The sequence below is a fragment of the Aegilops tauschii genome, chromosome 1 (assembly GCF_002575655.3).
Source record: "Aegilops tauschii subsp. strangulata cultivar AL8/78 chromosome 1, Aet v6.0, whole genome shotgun sequence".
NCBI lineage: Eukaryota > Viridiplantae > Streptophyta > Magnoliopsida > Poales > Poaceae > Aegilops > Aegilops tauschii.
The window spans coordinates 492793784-492809655 of record NC_053035.3 but is presented as its reverse complement, the minus strand read 5'-3'; the positions used below and the strand labels follow the sequence as shown (position 1 = coordinate 492809655).

The following is a 15872-nucleotide window of genomic DNA, read 5'->3' as shown; positions in this document are numbered from 1 at the left end:
CGAGCACAGTTATAAGCTCGAGGTGGAGTCTGTAGCAAGTTATCGAATTGAATTTGAATCTATTCTGTCTCTGTTATCCTCTTCCTCTGCCTGTCGTCTCCTACCTTCTCTCTCTCGTCAATTCCCCATTTCAGATCGAGCGTTCGACGGAGAATCCACCCCAAATCCGGCGAACTGACTCGTTCTCCGGCAAGGGTGTGACACGGCGTCGGGGAGAACACAAAGATCAGGTGACGGAGACTGGCCTGTATCTGGAAACAACACGTGCTACTCGGCACAGATGACCTGAAACTCTTGTGTGGGTGCATTGCATCAACTGCATCATCGACATGAAGGCGAAGATAGGAAGGGACGTGGTCATCGCCAACAGAGAGGTAAGATACACACACACACACAGATAACATCTTCAGAGTAAAAGCGCCCCTCCCCTGTCATCGCAATAACTCTGAAAACTGCTCTGTGCCATTTCTGACAGGGAGTGCAAGAAGCCAACAGGCCGGAGGAAGGGTACTACATCAGGTCAGGGATCGTGGTCACTGTCGTGTAGAGCGCCCCAACCCGGTGGCGCGGCACGGTGCAACAAGCTCTGCTGCGCTGCGCCGGCCTTCGTCTTCTCGAGCGTCGTCGGGACTGAAGAAGTGAGTGGCCCGGGGACAGCAGACGTTCGGAGCATCACTGGCAGACAGCATTAGTGGTAGTAGTAGCAGAAATGCCAAACGAAGATCGAGCTTCATGGAGGTCTTTATTTGAAAAATTCAAAATTCAAAATTTTCAGTTTTAAAAAATTCTGAAAATAAATACACATATACCTAGATACATAATGTACATGTGTGCAAATTTTTAGGTCGAAATACATTAAAATGTGAGCTACACAAAAAAGACAAATATGGGGCTTTTTAGCGTATGTACTGTTCATCTTTAAAAGTCCATGATTTTGTTTTTTTGTGCAGCTCGCAATTCAAGGTATTTCATCCTGAAATTTTTGACACATATACTTTACATCCTTGCATACATGTGTACTTTTTTTCAGAATTTTTTGAAACTAAAATTTACGAGTTTTGAATTTTTCAAAATAAAGGGCTCCATGAAGCTCGGTCTTTAAAATGGCCTACTCATTAGTAGGCTAGTAACAGTGGAATAGTAGTCGTTTCCCCCCTGTAAATGTAATAGTAGTAGAAGCTTGTGGGCGTGTTGAGGTAAAGAAGTGGCAGCGGGCAAACAATGTGCTCATGTAAACAAAACTCTATCTAGACTTTGTGAAATTTCAGGGGATTTCTATCTTCCCGCCGTCTCCATCGACGTTGCACGTTGTCACTTTTTTAATAGTTTGGATTGCTTACTGCATGTGTCACGTGAGCATCATTAGCGCGGATCGCCGCCACCACCACGAACAGTGTGTTGCCAACGGAGGTGGAAATGGGCGGCATTCCGGAAAAGTTGAAGCACAGAGAGAGGGAGGGGGCGTTCTCCTTCCTGTGCCCTTCTCTGGCGACTCCTCTCCTCCTGATGGCATCTGCCATCGGCAAGTAGGGAGGTCGCCAGGGCGGCAGGGCCTCACATTCGGAATGCGTTTGCTGTAGGTTTAGGGGTTCTTTCTCCTTCGCCACCGACGAGGTTGCCACCTACCAGCACAGGCGACCCATTTTTCATCACAAACTCAACCAGAGACAAGAACTAGGTAATCTTTCAACTTTTTAATCTTCAACTCCACCACAGTCAAGGTGCCTATTAGATTAGATGTCCTGCTACTAGACTAGACTGCTACCCAGGTCTGGACTGGAACATCACAATTCATTTCCAGAACAACGGAGCTCTCTCTTTCAACCGAGACCGCCTTCGAGTCTTCTATCATCATCTAGAATGGTACCTAGACCGAGCTGCCTATTTACAGCAATATCCAATGGAAAGAACCAACAATATGGCTATGCAACTAGCAAAATGAATCCGGCTTCTGTCCATCCATCCATCCATCCATCCATCATCCCACCCTAGCGCTCCTCCGAGGTGAACTTGTTCCAAGCATCCTGCAACAGGATATGACGGTCCTATTAGTTAAGAAGTGTGTTCGAATGCTTTGCACGAATCTGATGGAACTTCAGAAAAGATGGTATGGGAGGGCAGAAAGTCAGACTGGAGCAGCAAATGGTTGTTCCAAGTAGCTTAGCACAGACCTTTAGAAGATCGAAGACCTTTTCACAGATGTACTTCTGCCTGATCGTCGCGCCCCTTTGCTGCACCTTGTCCGGATGGACGCAGAGGGTCGCCTTCCTGTAGGCTTTCTTCACGGCAGCGGCTGTGATGAGATCGGTAAGCGGCACTGGTTGCCAGCCACTGTCAGCTCCAAGGATCTGTCAAGGGGGGAAAGGAAGAAGCACAATGATATTTTTTCTTTGCATCTGATCATACGTATCTGAATAATTGATCTACAGACGTGTGATGCTCGAAACAAACGGCGGCTTACATATTGCAGAGTGGACAACAAGGCTCTCAGGTTTCCTTCCTTTCCATTCGACCACCTCTTGACCTCAGGGTCCAGGAAATCGGCCAACCTCTGAAACATCAAGAACAAATGCCGGGCATGAATAAAAATGTGGATGCGGTGAGAGGATTGTTCTTCTGACCATGCGTAAATGTCTTACATTTTTCTCTGCCTGTTCTCTTTGAGCCATCAGGTCACGCATGTTCTTCTCCGCGAGTGCTTTTGACTGCAAATTGACAATGCATGTCAGCACAAAAACTACTGCAAAAAGGATACAGAAGTAGAACTAGAGAAGAAAGCATATATACCACACGCTCAGTTGTGCGTTGATGCCTCTCTATTCTTGCCTTATGCCTTAAAGCCGACTCGGAATCAACCACTACAGCCAACAAATACCATAGATCAACAAATCAGAAGAGGAAGTAGAAATGTTGTTGACTCACCAATTCATACATGGAAAACATATTTTTAGTTCGAGGAACATAAATTGCATTTTGCTTAGTGGAAAAAACAATGTTGTGTGCACTACAACAAAATATGTGGAAATAACAAGTACCTTTGCTACTAGAATCTGTGTTTCTTACGAAACCACTGGAAGTTGCCCTCTGAAACTGATTGTCCTGTCGAACATCCTGCTCATCCAGAACCAGGGTTTGAATCTAGTCAGTATTTTGAATAAATATAACAAACAATAGTAAATAATCACATGGTAATATTTGAAGCTCCTTCACTATATCAGACAAAATACCATACAACAAACACCACTTACCTTGGAAGAGGATCTGATCTGTTCTCTGCGTTCTCTTGCCTCTGCAGCAGCCTTCTCGGCCTTGGCCTTCTTAATCGCCCTCTCCCGAGCTTCTGCAGTTGCTCTCTCGACTGCAGCCCTTTCTGCTTTTATCCGAGCTTCGGCATTTGCCCTCTCTTCTTTTAGCTTGGCCTCTGCAGAAGCCCTTTGCCGTGCTGCTGCAATCCTTTCCAACGCCATTTTTTCTGCCTTTTCACGAGCTTCATTAAAAGACCTCTCGTGAGCTTCTCTTATAGCTCTTTCAACAGCCTGGGCTTCTCTTGTAGCTCTTTCAACAGCAAGCTTATCCTTTACCCTTTCCTTTTCCCTCTCCCTTTCCTCCTCTTCCAATTTTTTCCTTTCACTGACTTCGGCATTTTCTCTTTCTTTCTCCAATATCTTTTGCCTTTCTTTTGCCTCTTCCAGTCTTCGAGAAGCCTCTTTGTCCTTCTTCTCTCTTTCCTTTTCTGCTATACCTCCCTTCTCTTTGGTTCTCTGAACCCTAGGTGTCTCTTTTCCTGACACCTCGGCAGAAACTGGGGATGGCTTTTCTGCAGGTTTTGGTACACTGTCACTCTTCTCTAAATGAGAATGTTGATGCTTTGGTTCTGCCTTTGATATCCTTTCTCTAGAGTCCTTTCCTTCCATTGTATTTACCCTGCTTTTCTCTTCTTGAAACGTTGTATGTCTTTCTGTGGGTAATTCTCTTTCTGCTTCTCTGCACACCTCTTTGGTCTTGTCAACACCAGGAACATTTTCATAAGATGTCTGAGAAGTAGCACTGTCACTCTTCTCCAGATGACAATGTTGATGCTTTGGTTCTGCCTTTGATCTCCTTTCTCTAGAGTCTTTCCCTTCCATTCTATTTACACTGCCATTCTCTTCAAATGTTGTAGCCAATTCTCTTTCTGCTTCTTTGCACGCCTCCTTGGTCTTGTCAGCAATTGGAACATTTGCATTAGATGTCTGAGAAGTGGCAGATTCCACATTTTGAGGTAATTGCTGCAAGCCAGTACTCATTTCTGGACAGGAAGTTGGCTCGTCCTTTGTATTTACTGTTAATCTGGTGGGACCATCATTAGCAGATTTGATAGTAACTTCATCTCCAGAACTCGCTGCACTGCCCATTTCATCAACTGTTGTATTTACTGCTAATCTGGTGGGACCATCATTAGCACAGTTGATGGTAACTTCATCTCCAGAACTCACTGCACTGCCCATTTCATCAACTGTTATATTACCCTGTGCATCCACAACACTTTCTCCTTTGTTGGTATCAGATGCAGATGTTGTTGGCTCCTCCTGGTTAGCATGAGCTGATTCTTCTCCAGCGTCTGTCTTCACACTGTTTTCTGAGGTGGAGTTTTCTGCTTCTTTACTTTCACAATCTGACTCAAGTCTATCAGTATCATGAGCTGACTCTACTTCAACATCTGTCTTCCCACTGTTTTCTGAGTGGGGTTTTTCTGCTTCTTTCCCTTTACCATCAGACTCAAGTCTATCAGTCCCTTCTTCTGTTCTATTTTTCACTTCGACGGGCCCTAATGAACCCTGGATTTCTTGATCAAGGTCTCCTTTGATGAACTTGCTGGCTATCTCAAATACGTTCAGCATGGTTGATACTACCGGATTATTGGTTTGCTGAGTAATGTCACTCTCTTCAGGACATTCAACATCCTCATCTGGAACTGACTCTTCAGAATGTGCGTGTGGACGAAGTTCCACCTCACCTTCAGCTTTCTTTACTTCGGAGATTAGCGATTCGCGGGGTACTTCACTTATCTTCTCATTTTCATTATGTAGGTAAGATTCACCTACAAAACTAAACTTCTCCCTTCCATAAGTTTCAGCTTCAAGCTCAGATTTACTCTGTACCCTTGGAGAAGCTTGAGTTACACAAGATCCTTCAAGTTCCTCTAAAATCAACGATTTAATTTGACTTGCCTGGGAATTACCAACATTAGCAACTTCTGGAGGTTCTTGTGATGTTTTACTATTCCCTGAAATGCATTGCATCTCATCATCATATCTTACCTCTAGTCCTCCTTCACTATTTTTTGGCTCCTCTGATGTTCCTGTTAGTGAACCTTCACTCATACTACTGTTACCTAGATCAGTAGCATAGTTAGCAGAAGAGGAAGCCGATAATGAATTAGGAACGTCCTTGATGAAGTCTACTTCGGGAGTGATCTCACTCATACAAGGAAGCTCAAAACTCCCATCATCATGACTTCCTTCAGAATTTTCAACAATCAGAAGCCCCTCCAACTGAGTGTTATCAATACCTTTATGTGCCATATTGTCTGTAGAAGTTTCCAGAATTGTAGTATCCTCCCCTTTCTCCATTGGAACTGTACTGACTTCTTTCTGATTTTCCTCTTTCACTCCCAAATCGCTGGCACCACTAACATCCCACAGTTTTTTGTATCTTTCCAGGCCAGAGCCTTGTGTGGTAACTTTAGTTTTAGCCTTTTGACCCTCGCTGGGTTCAGTGACAGGCTTTGATCTCTCCCAGTTATCTTCCTTCCCTCTGACTGTACCATTCTGGCATTTCTGATAATCTCCAGTGAGCTCAAAATATTCATCACCTGATCTCCAGTTACCTAATTTCTCTATATTACTGGAGGTTTGACAGGGCATAGTGTGAGTTCGCATCATCTGCTGAGGCTTCTTCAATGGCAGTACCATTTTTCCACTATCATCGTGATGATTTGATCCGACTGCACTAACTTGTTGGTGCCTGTCAAACACAAAATTCTCAGAGTCGTTTTTTTCATTTGCTGGCTTTTTCACTGACAGATTTTCTTCAAATGCATATACTTCTACAGGAGCCTTGATTTCTACAGATCTTGTGCTTCTATGATGACTTGGCTTCTTCCTAATTTTAAAACTGTCACCTTTTCTCTCCATCAGTTCCTTTGCAGCTCTTAGCCTAGCCTCAGCATATTCCATTGCCTCCTTCATAGCGGCTGCAGCAGAACTGGGATTGCCCTCGGTATTAGACAAAGCAGCATCAGCTCTTTTTTCGGCCCGAGCAAGCTTGGTACTTGCAGGGGTGTGAACAGAAGTTGGAGTGCCACTGTGATTTGCAAAATGGAAGTCTCCTTTTGCTGCACTTTCTTTCTTGTTGAGCACTTTAGGTTGCTGTCCCAAAGGTTGTAATGGTACTTTTGGTTGTGTTTGCACAGTAGGAGTAGATACCCTCATAAATGCATAATCTGCAAAAGGTTTTCCGTTACTGGGTGTTGCATGACTATCAGATTTCTGGTTACTTTCCTTCGCAGAAACATTTTCGGAAAGAGGTGGACATTCTGGTATGTGCTGCTTTTGATCAAAAGTGAAGTCACTCTCAGGACTTCTCACATTGGCAGTCACGGAGGTTGATGTAGATTTCTTCCCTCTGTCTCCATTAGCCATTATACCATTATCCATTTTTGAAACATGGTTAGTTGCTGGGGCAGGTTTAAAATTGGAAGAACCAACCACATAATCGACTGAAGGGTGAACTGTGCAAGTAGTCATCTCAACTAGATCATCCGGTTTCGCTTGGGTAGTCTTGTAATATGACATGACGAATTCCCGACTATCCGGAAGTGAGGGAATTGGAGAAGACTCATGCTCTTTGAAGTGTTGATGAAGTGTAGATTGCTCAGCATCCAGCCTAGATTCATTGTTTATCAATGATCTGTTAAAAATGAAATCAGTGATGGTTAATTTAGCAATAAATATGACTTGTGTACTTTATTCACTCAAGTTCCAGAGTAACAAGCATCAATAAAATTATGGTACACCAATTGTTTTAGCAAAGGTACATTTAAAAATGTAGAAGGACAGGACATTTATCACATACCACGAATGAAAGAAAGAAACTCTAAAAATAACTGAAACTTGGCACAAGTAGAAAAACAAAAAAATTGGTTATACACAGAGGAACTATCTACCTTTACATAATATAGTTTGGCACCACTAGGCATACTTATAAGAATGTCTAAGCAATTCTGAACACAAGGCCATGCGAGAACTGAGAAGCCTCTCATCCATGGACAAACAATACATGCCAGATTCTGAAGTGTCCATAGTACTGAATACATGCTTGTTTGAAAAGGTGTTGTCTAAATTTTTGTACTGTTATGTTCGTAGAAACATATATCAGCATGTATGCTAAATTTTATATTAAGATGCCACCTCAGGCATATAGACAGTCTATACTAACACAATTGGTATAACCCCCAAATCTTGCTGTTTCAATATTCAGATGACATGATTCACCATAAATTTATGTTCGATTAACAAGGAACTGCAGATTATTTTCTCCTAGATAGATGCACAAGAAAAAAAAATGCATAGGTTGATCACAGACGGTAGATATCACAGATATATATATAACTAGTACAGCATAGTAATGTGACTCACTAGCTTCATCGGCATCATATCCAGATTAACATTACAGCACATAGTTCACAGATTCGTACGTAGAGCTCATCAAGATAACCAACTACTTTAACCGACTACATTAATGTTACACAGTAGTGCTTCCCTGTCCTACCCCAACTTATCAACCCCTGGTATTTCCTATCATGTGATCTGTTTCTGCTGGTTGAGATGTTAGAGGTGGCCCACCGCCTTTACATAGTCCTCTCACTCCCGGATAATACATCTGTTAACTCATCCAACTGTTGACATTGGCATGAACTAAAAAGAGGAAAATGTATGAAAAGGTACTTTTTAGGCCAATTGTCAAATGCAGAGGGAAATCAACGTGATCTCCATCTCCTATCTCATAGGGTAGTCGTTCTGCTTGTCGTGTTCCAACCAGCAGTGGACTAGCAATGAAGCTTGTAATGCTCGTTGCAACACCAACTTCTTTTGCCTAGCTTGCGGAGCAAGATCGAGGCACACTCATCAATAGCACTTCTTGCAGTGTGAAACATCAACCACGCATTCCACTTGTGGTGTACTGGGGTTTTTGGCGGTGCATATGACACTGACCTGGCTGATTTCAGCTATATTGTTGAGCTCAAGTAGCTCGGCTCCTTCCACAGGAAGTGGTAGGAGACTTGTGCCCACGGGCTGCAAACACATCCCTTTGGCAAATAATACAAGGTGAATGCCGTTATTTGGAGCTAAACGGTATGGTGGGACCCACTGTTATGACCTCAGCCAACAAAAATGCAACATGTACTGGGAAACAGTCATAAAGATAAGTTCGGTGAGCAAATAAAGAAACGACTATTACTCGTCTAATACGACAAATAAGGATATTGCCTATTACCCTACTGCTGGGGTTTTTGGCGGTGCATGACACTGAGCTGGCTGATTTCAGCTATATTGCTGCGCTCAAGTAGCTCCCACAAGGAGCAAAATAACACAAGGGGAATGCCGGTTTTTGGCGCTAAACGGTAGGGTGGGACCCACTCTTATGACCTCAGCCAACAAAAACGCGACATGTACTGGGAAACAACTATCGTAAAGAGAAGTGCAGTGAGCAAATAAAGAAACGCCTATTACCAGTCTGCGACGACTAATGAAGACATGCCTATTACCGGTCTAAAACGACAAATAAAGGCAAGCCTAGCCTATTACCGGTACGCCATCTACAACCGACAATTGAAGCACATACAACCTCGCATATGGATATAATTACATGCACGTCCAACGTTCCTCGTCTGCTGGCCATGCAAGCTTTCATCATCTCTGAGACTACATGGTCGTGGAACTCAATGACTAAGCGGCAAGCTGACACCAACTAAACTTGTTCCACAACTACCCCGGCAGGCTGACACCAACCTAAAGCATACACTTGTTCCACAACTACGCCGGCAGGCTGACACCAATCTGAAGCACATACTTGTTACACAACAAAGCGGCGTGTAGACTCCATCTTGAAGCATACAATTGTTCCACGACTACACGTCAGGCTGGAACTAGTCTGAAGCATACACTTGTTGAATGGCTATGCCGATTATCACGCTTCCTCCCTAAGAATCCTTCCAGTTCTACCAAAGTCACCCTCAATAAGCACACAATATTTCCCTTTGAGCTCACCAAACTCTTCTTCACAATTCAGCCATTTTATCCATATGTGACAGAAATAACACTAGTAAATTCCCGAGACCACACGAGGACCTCGATTAGGAAAGCATTACCTAACATGGCCAGGACTTGATGATATCCAACCAACACACACACACAGGCAGGCATCTTAATTCCACCATAATGTATGCACACCAAAACGTACCATGAATACCCCTAGACAATCAAGGCAGTCTGTAATTGCCACCATGTCTGAAACAGCTCACCATTTCAGGGCCAATGTGGAAAACCAGGTAGCAGCAAAGTCGCCACTCACCACTTTCTTTCTCATAGAGAGATTCCATGTTAGCCAGGAATCAAGGAATTCCACAATACTTTGGGGAATTCTTGATGCTCCATGAGTGGCATCTCCAGCCTCTAAAGCCCGGAATAATGAGCAAAGCTAACAGTACTGTGTAGCCTAAAAAATGTCCGCCTTTACGATTAGAAAGGGGCGAGCGGAAGAAAAGGAAAAAAAGGAGTCGGGAAATCCTTGCACCATGAGACTGGAAAGAAGATGTAATCGGAAATCGGAGATCGTGGCGGCCTACGTCGTCCAATCCCGCGTCCGGTGCGAGGACATTTCAGGCGGCGGCGGCGGCGGCGGGAGGCGCCGCTCGCCCGGACGCCATTCGAGCACAGGGGAAAGGAAACAAGAAAAAGGACTGCGGACGAGAGGGGAGAGGGGGCACGAGCGGACGAGCGAGCGAACCTGTAGGAGCTCCCGCCGCTGGACGAGGCGATCTCCTCCTCGTGCAGCTGCTCCGGCGCCGGCGCCGGAGCGGGCGCGTCGCCGAAGAGGTCCTCGTAGGGCGCGGCGAAGTCCGCGAAGCCGAAGCGGCCGAAGATCTCGCGGTAGTCCCCCGCGGAGGCGGCGCCGGAGGGGGCGGCGGCGACGGGCGGCAGGTCGAGGTAGGGGATGGAGCAGGCGGCGGCGGCGCCCCCGAACACCTCGGCGTAGTCGAGCGGGGGCCCGACCACGGCGGCCCCGAACGGCGCGGCGGCGAAGCGCGGCGGCCCGCCGAAGACGTCCCCGTAGGAGGAGGCCGCCCCCGCCGGCGCCGCCTTCCGGTGGTGCCTCCGGTCCCTCCGCGGCCCGTCCATGGGCGCCGTTCGCCCTCGCGCTAGGGGGGGCAGCACCACCCCTTCTCTCCCTCTCTCGCCGGAGGCCGGTGGGTGGTGCGGTGCGGAGGAGGGAGGCCGGAGGGGGACGGAGCGGAGCAAAGGTAGGGGTTTGGGTTTGGGGCGACAGGACAGAGGGGGTGGGGGAGTGGGGAGGGGTGGGGCGCTTTTTCTCGTTTCGTCGGGCACTAGAGCGCGGCGTTGACGGGGTCGCTGTCGCGTGGGCCCGGCGGACCCTGGTTGGGTGGGCCCGGGGAGAGGGGGAGAAGGGTCGCCGAGTATTTAATGGGTGGAGCGGGCGGAAGCGCGTCGGGTGTGGTCTTGTCGTGCCGGCCAGCCGCCTCCCGGTTTCCCACCGGCATCCGGCATGCGCCCCCGGTCCGCGGCGGCGCCGGCAGCGGTGGACGCTCCCTGGCATCGTCTCGGTGGCCGTTCGATCACTTGCACGAATCTTGATGCCTGGGTAACACGCTTCTCGTCGTGGCCTTTTTGCATTTTCCAACTGGGTGCCACTCGCTTTTTTTGTTGATACATGCAAATTCATTGCAAAAGTTTTTACTCTGCCAGACAGCAGAACGTCAGGGGAAGCCACATGATAACTTTATGTAGGACAGAAACAAAAAAACTGATGGCACTGCAGCCGCACACATGGTGCCAAATGCTGGTATATCAGTATGACAGCATACTCCAACGAGGGATAGCCCTCGGAAACAAGAAGACTATCTTTGTTTCATTTTGCTTTTTGGAAACACTTGTAGGAGCAACAACGTGGATCCAATATACAGTATAATCCTTTCCAACAGAAAAAGGAGACAATGTGGTGTTTTTTTTAACACAGTACAGACACAAGCGCTCATATATACGCGCATATACGAAGGCACACACGTACACCCTACCCCCTGTGAGCACCTCCGAGAGACTAAGCCGGCATATCATCTTGAGATTTTACGAAGCACCGTAGGCGCCTCGTAGTCGACGGAAACATCTCCTCCCACTGAACGCACATCGCCGAAAATCCTGAAATAAATCCAAGATAAATGCTAGCACCAGGACTTGAACCCTGGTGGGGCTGGGATATCATTGTCCACCTAATCATCCAACCACAGGTTGGTTCGCGAAAATGAGGTGTTAATAGTGAATTGTTTGATGTTTTTGTTATCCATAAATCAACTTCTATAAAACATGTTGTCGACTTGGGCATGGATTAACTTCTATAAGTGGTTGGAAGGAAGGCATGTTTGTGGTCAACCGTGGATTCAATTGTGTTGTATTGCATCTCGAGTATCAATCACTCAGCCACACTTTTGTTTTGTTTTTGGGGTCAAACTTTGATGATGAATCTGGTTAGCAAAATATAAGCCATACGTTACAAATATATGAAATATTGCTCTCGTGTTCAAAATAAGTTTCTGTGGTATTCGTAATGGTGTGAAAATTTTTTTTTGAGAAGAGTAATGGTGTGATTTCTTTTATATAAAGATAGTGTTTTCTTAGGGAAGGCCATCATGCCTATGTAGCAATTGAGTTTATTCTTGTTCAATATAGAGTAATTATTTGCAAGTCTCGTTTTCTTCCGCGACTACGTACGGTGCATGTGACTGGATATTTTCCATATGTGCCCGTCATTAGGATGCAACTGCACAAAAAACATAAAATGTGCTATTTCAACAAATATACAACTAAAAGTGCTTTTAAAAAGTAAAGAAATAGTTAAGAGTGACTAGAACACCACATAACAAACTTTGACCGAAACTTCACAAGTTTCTAGGGGTTGCACGTCATCTCAATCCACTCGAATGATTTCTAGTGTGGTGAGACTTAGCAGATGATAAGTCCAGACTTCGCAGATGAAAAGGCATTGTTTGGTCCCTCGGCCATTTCACTCCTCCAATCTAAACAGAACACAAACTCGACCAAGGAGTTTCACTCCACGTACAACCAAAACAAACTCGGCCAACATAGACTCCTAAGGATTCCATTATTGTGGTCGCGAGGCTTTTTCATTTTTGTCGATCTGTCGTTGTCGGCATTTGTTCCTTTTGTTTTTCTTTTCATTTCATTTGGGCGTGTCTGTGCTGCTTCCGCCTCAGCACCTATCGTTGGTTGTATCGGTTGGTTGCTTTGTAATACAAAGTGGAGGGAACCCCTTTCTCGTCTTTGATGCAAAGGATTTGTATAGTCATTTTGAATGATTCTAATCCTTAGAACTATTTCCTAGGATTTTTTTTCCCAATGATTCATTCTGCTAGATTTTATGAAAGATTCATTTTTTTGTGCTCAATCAAATAAGTGCAGTCCTATAGTATTGAATATGGCACGGCCATTGCTTATGTGTTTTTTTTTTCATTTCCGCATTGTGGAAATCCCGTGAATCAAAAAGGCCCTAAAATTCATGTGCTTAACCAACTATTTTACCAAATCTAAATAGAAACAAGCGGCGTCCTAAGCCTGTAACCGAAGCATAATATATGCAACCATGCTAAGAAAAAATTATAATATATGAAGATATACCATAGCTCAACTTAATCATGACAAGATAGTAACACCAATTAGTGTTTTTATAGTGTAACAATGATGCATAAGCCATGCATGCTATTGTTTTATGATAACGCTTGGAACAAAAGCCGTGTCGAACTCTAATCATGGTAACATGTTGCTACCTCTTACCGCCCAACAGTGGCAAATCTATGTGACCCCTACTTAAAGAAACCATATCCCGCCACTGCTTCGACTCCCATTGCAACTCTAGAGCGCTGTCTACCTAGGATTCTTATACATTCTAGATTATTTTCTAATTGTGGACATGATCATGTATATATAATCAAGTATGTCGGAGGAGGAGTCCACATTCGGAGCAAATTTTTTTAACACACCGTGTATATATGATACAAATGATGATTACAAGATACATGTACTCAATCATAAACAATTATCGAATAAATACACACTTGCCGATATTATGTTTTGCAAATCACATTTTTGTAATTTACTCAAATATACTGAGCCCTTATTTAGTTATGGCTAGGTTGCCCCAACCATCGGCCCCGCCCTGGCCGCCGACAAACATGTCATGAACTATTTGTGTGATGAACTATGTAATAATTTGATGTTGTGGACTGATGAATTTGATGTTATGTTTGTAGTATTTGTGTATTATTTATTTTGGAATCATTTGAAATGAGTTTGCTATGAATTTGATGTTGGGGGCTGCACACTTGCCAACAAACCCTGGTATCAATATGTATGCAGCAGTTTAGTGCCCTATTATAGGGCTGCTGTCGGAGAAAAAATCCAGGTGATGTAAAATGCACTTTTTGGTGCACAATAATAACCTTTTGGTGCCCTATTATAGGGATATTGTTGGAGACACACTTACCAAGCAACCAAGCAGCAAAACATCAGAGACAACCACACCTAACTTTATTAAGGACAAAAGCATAAAAATGATGGCACTGCGGCCACATAGTGCCAAACCCTGGTATTACCATGGCATCATACCTCGACGAACAGTCCTTCGAAATAAGAAAACCTCTTTTTTCCTTCTGGGAAAAATGTAGGAGTAACAACGAGGGTCCAATATACAATCCTTTCCAGCAAAGAAAGGGAAACCATCTTGTTAATAATGAATTGGTTGATATAATGTTATCCATAAATCAACTTGTACAAGACGTTGTTGCCTTAGACATGGATGAACCCTCTGAATTGGCAGGCAAGTGGTTGGAAGGAATGTTGGGGAACGTAGTAATTTCAAAAAAATTCCTACGCACACGCAAGATCATGGTGATGCATAGCAACGAGAGGGGAGAGTGTGTCCACGTACCCTCGTAGACCGAAAGCGGAAGCGTTAGCACAACACGGTTGATGTAGTCGTACGTCTTCACGATCCGACCGATCAAGTACCGATCGCACGACACCTCCGAGTTCAGCACACGTTCAACTCGATGACGTCCCTCGAACTCCGATCCAGCCGAGCTTTGAGGGAGAGTTCCGTCAGCACGACGGCGTGGTAACGATGATGATGTTCTACCGACGCAGGGCTTCTCCTAAGCACCGCTACAATATGACCGAGGTGGATTATGGTGGAGGGGGCACCGCACACGGCTAAGAGATCCAAGGAATCAATTGTTGTGTCTCTAGGGGGTGCCTCCCTCCCCGTATATAAAGGAGTGGAGGAGGGGGAGGGGGGCGTCCACCCTTGGCGCGCCCCATAAGGAGTCCTACTCCCACCGGGAGTAGGACTCCCCCCTTCCATGTTGGAGTAGGAGAGGAGAGGGAAGGAGAGAGAGAGAGGGGGAAAGGAAAGGGGGGCGCCCCCCCTCCTTGTCCAATTCGAACTTGGGGGGGGGGGCGGCTACCCCTTGGCCGCCTCTCCTCTTCCACCACTTGGGCCCATGAGGCCCAATAACCTCCAGGGGGTTCCGGTAACCCCCCGGTACTCCGGTATATATCCGATAACTCCCGGAACCATTCCGGTGTCCGAATATAGTCGTCCAATATATCAATCTTCATGTCTCGACCATTTCGAGACTCCTCGTCATGTCCGTGATCACATCCGGGACTCCGAACTACCTTCGGTACATCAAAACACATAAACTCATAATATAACCGTCATCGAACTTTAAGCGTGCGGACCCTACGGGTTCGAGAACTATGTAGAAATGACCGAGACATGAAGCCGCCGACAAACCATCGACTCCCGTGAAGGCCACTGATGGTGAAGAAGATGATATTATGATTACTGGCATTTGCCACACCACTCCTGGCAATCCTGTCGCTTTATCAAAGCATACTGCCAAGGACTCCTGGCAATCATATCGGCAAAGGCAAGTGGAATGCCGATTTATCAAGCTATGCCCACCTCAGCGCTCAAGACATTCATTCTGGCTTCTTGAACTGTCTGTATACAAGTCGTGACTATGAAGCTGGTTTGGTAAATCTGATGAAGGAGCGATATGAGGTAACCACATAACTGCTTCTCTCTTATGTCCAATTCAAATATCAAACTCCAGTAGCCCCCAAGTGCCGGTTTATGATACTCATCTGAACTGGTACTTTGTAATATCTTGACTTTGCATTTTTAGCCTCCAAGGGCCGGGTTATCTTTTTAAGATGAACCGGTACTTTTATAATACTGTAATTTTCGCCAGTGTAGTCCCCAAGGTCCGGTTTAACTTATAAAGATGAACCGGAACTTTTAGAAGGATACTCATAATGTTACTTTGAGCAAACATACATTCGCCCCCAAGTGCCAAGAGTAATACTTGTATTGTGCTTGGGACTTGTAGAAATTTTCGAGAACAAGCAAATATGCATTAGCCCCCAAGTATTAGGTGCATAACTTGTTATGTGCTTGGTACTTCAAATATGTACCATCAACTCATGATATATTTGTCTCTTGTAGGCTGAACTGAG

The 15872-nt window shown here is 45.2% G+C and overlaps 1 protein-coding gene across 1 annotated transcript; it reads right to left on the bottom strand.

Annotated features, from left to right (window-relative positions):
• Window positions 1–1675: 1675 nt before the first annotated feature.
• LOC109739984 (uncharacterized) lies at window positions 1676–10599 on the bottom strand. The gene is made up of 8 exons (XM_020299039.4): window positions 10051–10599; window positions 3249–6951; window positions 3036–3111; window positions 2788–2858; window positions 2640–2705; window positions 2462–2551; window positions 2172–2348; window positions 1676–2024 (listed from the first exon to the last, which is right to left on the bottom strand). The coding sequence occupies exons 1-8, from the start codon at window positions 10440–10442 to the stop codon at window positions 1989–1991; spliced, it is 4611 nt and encodes a 1536-aa protein (XP_020154628.1). The 5' UTR covers window positions 10443–10599; the 3' UTR covers window positions 1676–1988.
• Between the last annotated feature and the right edge of the window lie 5273 nt (window positions 10600–15872).